At 43.4% G+C, this 9,019-nt stretch overlaps 2 protein-coding genes across 2 annotated transcripts; one reads left to right on the top strand and one right to left on the bottom strand.

Moving 5' to 3' along the window:
* The first annotated feature begins 3,106 nt into the window (after positions 1-3,106).
* Positions 3,107-3,978, top strand: LOC134440473 (heat shock protein 30-like). Its single transcript, XM_063190563.1, has one exon. The coding sequence runs from the start codon at positions 3,159-3,161 to the stop codon at positions 3,972-3,974; it is 816 nt and encodes a 271-aa protein (XP_063046633.1). The 5' UTR covers positions 3,107-3,158; the 3' UTR covers positions 3,975-3,978.
* Positions 3,979-5,645: 1,667 nt separating this feature from the next.
* On the bottom strand, positions 5,646-8,791 carry gskip (gsk3b interacting protein). Its single transcript, XM_063190565.1, has 5 exons — positions 8,736-8,791; positions 8,520-8,629; positions 7,684-7,767; positions 6,262-6,435; positions 5,646-5,829 (listed from the first exon to the last, which is right to left on the bottom strand). The coding sequence occupies exons 3-5, from the start codon at positions 7,732-7,734 to the stop codon at positions 5,656-5,658; spliced, it is 399 nt and encodes a 132-aa protein (XP_063046635.1). The 5' UTR covers positions 7,735-7,767; positions 8,520-8,629; positions 8,736-8,791; the 3' UTR covers positions 5,646-5,655.
* Between the last annotated feature and the right edge of the window lie 228 nt (positions 8,792-9,019).

The raw sequence follows: 9,019 nt of genomic DNA on the forward strand, positions 1-9,019 counted from the left end.
GACACTGACAAGAAGGGGAAAGGGGAAAATCTGTTCTCTGTCCAGACATCTAATTTGTTTCTAAATGGGTTGGGGCGTTGGTTTGGCCCGCAGCCTCACTTGCTCTGCATAATTTGGCCCTTGGAGAAAAATGATTGTAGACCACTGGTCTACTCTTTTGCCTATAAGATCCATGGCTGAGAAGGGAGGCTGGGGGATAGTGGTAGTGGGGGTGCACAGTGCTGATTCAAAAATCTGACAATTGGAGCAGCAACTAGCAGAGTGTTAAAAGTAGTGTCATTTTAATTGTTTACTTTCAAAATGTATTTTGCCCATTCACACATTTATTTTCATTAATATTTATTAAGTACTTAAACTAATATTTACTGGTCTGACCAAAGTCACTTTTGCAGCCAAAGATGTCTATGAATGGTCCTAAGAAATGAATACGGAGAAGAGCCACCTATTAATGTATGAAAGGTGTGAATTTCTAAGTCTACCGGGCAAATACACAGACCGCGACAAGAGGCGAGCGACGGAAGTAATTGACTTTGTATTGAATCGCGCGACAAAAGCGATTCTGGAGACTAGAGGCGATTCGCACGCCGAGAGCGACAGTTTGTAGTTGAACTCCTGGCTATGTTATGCTAATGAGCTATGACGCGGTTCAGCGACAGGCCGCGACAGCCAATGACTGTATAGAGGTCAGTGACGACAGCCAATGGGAATGTTTGAATGCTTGCGTTCTGCTTGTAACGGACATACTCTAGTCGCTTCAATCGCTCGTATCGCTTGCTGCTGCACAGAAGCGATTCTCTGTCGCTTCAATCGCGTCGCGGCCTGTGTATTTGCCCGGTTAGAAATTGACAGTGGTGGTAAACATACATGAAAAAGACAGCTCTTGTTAATGGGCAACATACATTCTGGAAATAAACAACTAAGTCCACTTTCCATTTTGACTCTGAAAGTGTCTAAACAACGCTGCACATTTTACGGTGAGGGTGGTTGGGTGGAGCAGCGTACTTCTGCAATCATTTCAAATGGCCAGCACAATATTATAGGCCAAAGATATTAGATTCCTCAACTCTCTCTCTCTCTCTCTTGGAATAGGCCACTTTTCATTGTTCAGTAGTACAGTATACAGTAAATTACTTCAGGGTACAGTATAGCAAAATGTTTATGTTGTTCATGTTCAGCTGTGTCATACAATTTACAGCAAAGATCCCATATGTAACACTCACCAGTGCATGTTCCACTATTAAATCATATGCAGACAAGACTTTGGGAATTATGTTTTTGTTGTTGTTGAATTCCACGATGATTCAACATAAGCTTCCAGAATGATCAGGACAATCACCATCACAGACACACACATTGATTTTCAAAAGCCTCTGCCCAGGGCATACTTCCATAGATTACTATTGTATTGTATATAAATAAATAAGTAGTCCAAATAGTGTGATAATAGTTAACTATAAAAACAGCGTCCACTTCCTGTGACCACAAGTAGGGAGACAAAACCTTGGCTCTGTATGATTTTACCAGTTGCACTCAGAGAGATACTACAGGTATAGCAGAACCAGGGCAAATAGAACTCAAGAACAATTCTGTCCTTTAACGCAGGGGTGGAGAACCTATGTCTTGAGGGCCGTTTACAGCCCTTGAGGCTGTTTAATCCGGCCCCCGATATAATTTTAATGTATTGCAGCTTCACATGAAATATGACATGCTTTGTAAAAGAATCTTAGAAATTACGTACATATGCTATATAATTAAGTTATATTCAGGGGACCTAGAGAAGGTGGGGTCTGTTGTAAATGTGGCTGCCTCCAATATAAGCAGAGTAAAGTGCACAGGAAAGTCCTGTTTTTTGTTCATAGAACGGCCCTTGACTTTTACGCCCCTTGGAGGAATTTGAAGTGGCCCCTCGAATGAAAAAGGTTCCCCACTCCTGCTTTAACACTACACGCACTCTGAACTCAAACAGGATTACTTCATCATTCCAATGCAGGCTACCGCTCCTCCCACAATGAGTGCGTTACAATAAGCGACCTTGCCTCCTCCACTTGTGCTTGTCTCCTCGTACCAGGAAATAATATGTCACGATGACATCACTGACAACAGCATTATAATTTCAATGTCTTGCAAAAGCTCAATTGTAGAGTTTTTTCACATTTGCAATTGGGATGGTGAATGAAAAACAGTCCCTCAAAAGTTGTTAGTGATCATGGACACTATGGACTATGTACTTGTACTATCTATAATGAGAGACTGCGTTTCAAGTGAGATAAAAAAAATAATTGTGTGTATAGTGTATGTAGAACAGGATAGAATAGGATTCCTTTTAAACGAGCATGCATTTCTTCAAACCGAAAAAATTGTAAGAGGTATGAAAAAATGATGGTAAGGTTTTATACAATTCAGCATCATCATTTAAAAGGTCTGGAAAAATGGAAATGAATGAGCAGTACCGAAATACCTACATGGCCGTACATGACCAATGAATAAAATAGGTGTATTCATAAAAAAAGAATCATGTGCACTTCTGTAACAAAAACAAGATGAGAGTTTTTAGAACTGATATGATAGTTTTCAAATTCCGCAATGGCTATAATATTCATTGTTTATTATGAAACAAATTTCCTGGAGATCTGTTTGTATATAATATCTCTAGCTCGGCATGACATCAGTTTCACATCAGGGTAGGGTACACACTCCCCAGCAATGCCAAGATTCCTTCTCACCTTCCTCAACTATATTTTTAAACCACTATGACGTGATGTCATCACATGCTCCAAACTGACACAGTGGTGGCATCATAGAGATACAGTAGAACATTAGACTAGAGGACTGAATGGAGAAGGAGACTCACGTCTGTTAAAAAAAGGCTTAATAATGTGAAACTGTCCGACAGCACACTATACCAGGACAATAGTTGAAGTGTGTTGTGAAATAGCTACATAATTAATATAATTTTTTTATACATCTTTTAATAATTATAATTTTTAAGTGTATTTTATCGACTAACATGATCAAAATATTTAGCCCAACATTTCAAATCTGGTCTTTGAGTAATGTGTTACTTCATATTCACACAGTTTTAGTCCATGTTTTGACAGAGGTGGGTGTGTTCTCTATTGACTTGTGCTGTCCGAATTGGGAGTGTCACCTCCATTCTAATGTTCTACCTCTGGCATTGCCCGGAACACTCAGGAACTTCCTGGAACTTCAGGAGGCTCCAACTGCATATAAAGCAGAGAGCTCACTGTGCTGAAGCAGAACACAGGAGACAAGGCTACACTAAGAGAAGTCATCACAGCGAGAACTACCAACTCTCACTGAAGATGTTGAGCCTGCATGGATTCCAGCCCTCCCGGCTCAGTCCCTTTGTGGACTTCTGCTGGCCCACGCGCAGTCTCTGGCCACAGGTGCGACCCCTGCTGGACATCCACAGACATCTCATGCTGAGGAACATCGAGGAGATGAGGAGCAGTTTGGAGCTCCTTCAGAATCAGAATCAGAATCTTCAGAAAGAAATATTACAAGAAATTCACCAGACCCCTGCCTCAGAAGAAAATAATTTACTTCAGTGTCAATTGGAGAAGAAAGGAGATGGTTTTGCTTTGACTGTGGACACCAAAGACTTTTCTGCTGAAGAGCTTTCAGTCGAGCAGGTGGACAACAAACTACAGGTGAGCGGTAAGACTGAGAAGAGACAGGAAGATGGAAAAGGCTCCTTCTCCTACAGGGTCAAGGCATTCAGGATGGAGATTCAACTGCCAGAGGGGGTGAACCCAGAGGCTGTGACCTGCTCTTGGGCTGAGGGGAAGCTTCACATTCAAGCACCTGGACAAGAGACACCGGCTGCCACCTTTGAGAGGGTTGCGCCTGTCAACTGCCCCACAGCAGAATGCACAGAACAGTCAGAGGAGATGACAAAAGGGGACGATGCCACAGATGCAGCCGATGAGATTCAGCAGCAAGAAAAGTGCTGAAAAAGATCTAGCAATACCCCCCAATTATGATTCTTTTTTTGTATGAACTGATTTTGTATGGTGAATTTGTAATAACAAAAAATTAAATGTGATTGAAACACTGGCACACCATTTCACTATTTCTTTTGATTTAATTTTATTTTTTCATTATTACTGCTGTTTTCAGACACACGACTTTGTATCATAGCATAACTTCTATGACTATTCTCTAGTTCCATGTGCCAATATTGTGACTATAGTAGTGGCTGCCTATCTCAGACGCTCTTGCCATTAAGATGTTAATGTTGCGCATTTGTACAGTAAAGCAGCATATTCTTCTTAGCTCGTAGCCAACACTCATTTGTGTGTGTCTGTCCTTGGACCATTTTTTTGTCAGATGAGGTAACACTTGCAAAATCACATGAGCCAGTCAAAATAGCAAGTAAGTTGTTAAATGTTGGGCAATGTTGTGTCATTGTCAATGGGGCACTAAGCCTTAATAGCAACGTTTAAAAGAAACCAAAATGAAAACAATTTGCTCACTGTGTAAAACATTAGGATGAATTAACACTTCCTCAAGTTTCTTTTGTTTCAGACATGTAAAGGTTCCAACTCTTAACAACAGGAGGTGTGACCGACCTGTCAATATTGACAGAAAGGTCACACCCCCACAACGTCAGCTGTTTTAAACCATGTCACACTTCAACATCCATGTGACCCTCTGATGAAGACAGATGTTTCACCAGAGATCTTATAGACAGAGATACGTGATTCTAGTTCTTTTCCGGTATCCACTTTATGTCGGGTGAACGCCCCTTTAGGAGACCTTCGGAGTCCTGATGTTAAGAATAAATGGAGTCCCCTTAGCGCTGTAGATGGCGGTAGCGCACTTCTTGTGCAAACACCTCAACAATAGAAGAAGAAGGAAGGGACAACGCCCCCTTAGGAGACCCAACTTGAGCACTCTCTTTTGCATTGAGTGGGCGTGTTTTGAATCCTCTTTGGTTTCACCATCGAAACATGTCAGGTAAATGTAAAAGATATAAACATTTACATGTCTGAGACAAAAGAAACGTAAAGATTTGAAAGAACTTTAAGACATAATGAACGTCATACATGAGTTAACACTGCTGGGAACTGTCCTCAGCTACATTGATATGGAAACTGCCCTCAGGAGTCCGCAGCCGTGAGTCTCTCCTGATTCGTCAGTCCCACCGGCCACTCTCATTGGTCCATGTTCCTTTAACCCCTCAGCATTGAACATATAGTGCAAAGGTGGACAGTCTGGACTGTGCTATACTCTAGGTGCCTCAGTGTGTGTGTGTGTGGAAGGAGACTGTGCCATTGTCAGTGTGTGTGTGTATGTGTGTGTGTGTGTGTGTGTGGGTGTATGTGTATGTGTGTTGGGGGAGGGGGTCCTGTGCCATGCTTAGGGGCACCGGGTGTCGAGAATTGAACCTATGAGCTTCAGGGGTACTGTTCCAGCTGCCGTAACCTTCTTCCTTAGCTCCTTAACGTTAGCCCTTGACGGAAGTTAACACCAGTCCGATGTATGATGTATGATGATCGGCCCACATCAGATACCAGACCATGTGTGCGCCATAGGACTGCTAGGGGTGTGTGGTCACGGGGGCCAGCTGAAGGCGTGGTCATAGGACACGTTGCTATGGTCATCCTGCCCCTGCTTGCTGCCTTCCATTGGTCACTGGTCGTCCTCTTCCAGCCTCTGATTGGCCAGCGTCTCCAGCCGAGAGAGGAGGGCGTGGCCGAATGCTTCTCGATAGGCGGGGCTTAGCGAGTCCAGCAGCGAGTACACCGTCTCATGGTAGGGGGCGCTGTAGCCCACATCCACCACGTCAAAGCCCAGGCCCACCACCTACATACACACACACACACACACACACACACACACACACACACACACACACACACACACACACACACACACACACACACACAGACAAATACCAAAGATACATTTTATGAAGTGTTAGAGTTTAGAGAGCAGACACTAACAAACAAACACACACACACACACACACACAACAGATGTACTGTATTTTATGAATGATGTTAAAATGTATCTCTGTGTGTGTGGGTGTTACCTTCAGGCCAGCTTGGGTGAGCCCCAGTGTGTGTGTGTGTGTGTGTCTATGTGTGTTACCCTCAGGCCAGCTTGGCTGAGCTGCTGTGTGTGTGTGTGTGTGTGTGTGTGTGTGTGTGTGTGTGTGTGTGTGTGTGTGTGTGTGTGTGTGTGTGTGTGTGTGTGTGTGTGTGTGTGTATGTGTATGTACAGTATGTGTCTTACCTTCAGGCCAGCTTGGCTGAGCTCCAGACAGTAGTGTTGCCCCTCGCGTGTCTCCAAGTTGATGTAGGCCAGGTCTCGCGAGCCACTGGCCAGGCTCTGGGACACGAACATGCGGCTCACCGCAAACAGCACATCCTTCACCACCGCCTCTGCCTCCACACGCATGTCCTTAACCTGTGAGTCACACACACGCGCAAAATGGTGTAGGTTTGGCCAGGAAAGGAGTTGGGGACATTGCAATGGTAAATTGTCCAGGTATGCTATTTTTTCCCATTATATTTGTGAAAAAGTGGTGGGGGGACAAGCTAGGGTTATCTCAAAAGTGGTAGGGACATGTCCCCACCATCCACACCTACAATTACCCCACACACACACACATACACACACACACACACACACACACACACACACACACACACACACACACACACACACACACACACACACACACACACACACACACACACACACACACACACACGTCATGCCAAAGACATGACACCACTTGTTGACATGACACCACGCGTCCATATTATTTATTTGAGTAGAAAAAGGCTTATATTTGAAAATAGACTCACAACAATAATTTCTCATTGCACAAACCCTTATATCACTGACCAGTCCCAGACACACAGACACACAGACACACACACACACACACACACACCTTAAAGGGCTCTGCATACTTCACGTGCGCACTTTGTCGTGAGTGGCGCGAGAACCATTAATGACGTCATCACTTGCGACAGACTATTCATACTTCAAAAGCGCCTTGCTCGCATTGTCGGAAGTGCCCTCTGCTGTTCATGAGAGAAACGGCAGTATTTTTCGCAACTCGCAGCGTGAGTTCTACTGATGTATAAAATAGAAAGCCAAACACGGCTGCTGTAGGGCTACTGAACGTCTGACTTGTGACTTACCACATTGAAACATATATTTTTTTGTTGTAGCCTACATTGCCAGATCATTCCAAGACCATGTGAGAGCATTGTTCTGGCGGCAGAATTTATAAATAGATCGCCGAACACAACATGCTTCTGAACAAAGTAAACAATTGTTTCACTGAACAACATTTAAGAGAGAAGATAAAATAACTCTCTATGACATTTTATTATCCTCAAAATGATGCAGGATCCATTCTGTAGTAGCCTACAGTAGTTGTAGCCTCTCTTCGCAACTCCTGCTTTGTCTGCCTACCTGCATGGTCGCTGGTGGCGCACGACAAGTTAGAAAAATCCTCGTGTACACGACGTTGCGACACGCGCCGAATTTTGAGCTTACGACGGGGGGCGTGTCGAAATTTTNGGTCACGTGACGGCGCGCGCCATCCTCGTGAGTGAAGTATGAAGGAGACTAGCGCCACTCACGACAAGTATGAATCCCCCTTTAACGTGTTAACACAAGCAACATGCACACGCATACCTCTTCCAGTGGAGTCCAATAGTCCTCCAGGACAGAAGGTGGTGCCTCCATCACCGAAGACAGTGATTCCCAGCCAGGAGCAAACTGCAGGGGGTAAAATAAATATAGTACCGCACAAAGAGTACACTTATTATGAATAAGCCTATACCGGAACATTTCAATGACTAATTATTTTTCCAAAAAATATTACACTTGAGGTAAAAAAAAATACTATAAGCTTCAGTAAAGATGTCCAAATGGATTAGATACAGGCATAAGTCAATCACTTACATTAATACTGTATTTGGGTAAATATGCACATTTATGAAGTACCCCAGGTAGGCTACTGTACTCAGCAGGCCACCAGTTGTAGCCACTTTCCTGTGTCCGAAAGTGCCTGTCCTGTCTGATATAAAACGCAATGCAATGCAATGCATTTTTGCAGTCCGTGCGTCTCATCATTGCGTTGAATCAATAAATTATACAATATGAAGACAAGATGCAAGACAATATGATGTGCAGTGTTTTCTCTAATACCGTACTCAACTCAGGGGGTTGATTTTGGTTGCACTGGTCGAAGCTGACTCGTGTTTAGTAAGTTGCATAGCTTTTTAAATAAATATTCGCCCAATACCTCATGTCTGTCTATTAATGCATAGAGCTATCAGAATGAGGAGTAGGCTTGATGGGTGTTGGCTAACAGGCCAACTGTGGTTGCACTTGGTAACGCAAAGGTCCTTACTGAACACGTTTAACATAAACACACCAATTGCGCTAACACAATTTAATACATTCAGTGAATGGTACATGTCGCCAAAAGGTGTTTTGGACTTCGTGTTAATTGTAAACAAACCTACCACGTTAGATGTATCTGTAGGCAGCCAGCTGCACACTTCCGGGTCACGCCGACTGTTGTTGTGGGCATGCGCACACAGCGAAAGCACAGTGAAGGAGCGTAAGTTTACGTCTGAAACAAAACATTTCAAATCGAAAAATTAGCCCTTCTAATGAATGTTTTTTTCTTTAAGTGAGTCAGTAGCTTACAAGTGTGTTTCATAAACTGACAAACTTACTCGAAACTACTCCAGCCCAGTAGAGGTCGCGGTGAGGACCAAGACCGGTGAGTAAGAACAAGAACGATAGTGATAAAAGGGCTGTTATCATACCTCTCTGTCAGGTCTGTTAATTGTAGGATTGTGCAGACTGACTGTTTTCAAGCAATATATAATTGTATTTGGGAGGTTTGAAGCGTGTCTATTAAAAGGTAAGCGCCGGAGTTGTTATTAAATATTAAATCAAGTGTAGGACAAAGTCAATATCTGCTCGTGTGCATATTCGCGCTACGACTGTCTGTGTA

Source organism: Engraulis encrasicolus, chromosome 23 (genome assembly GCF_034702125.1).
Source record: "Engraulis encrasicolus isolate BLACKSEA-1 chromosome 23, IST_EnEncr_1.0, whole genome shotgun sequence".
NCBI classification, from domain to species: Eukaryota; Metazoa; Chordata; class Actinopteri; order Clupeiformes; family Engraulidae; genus Engraulis; species Engraulis encrasicolus.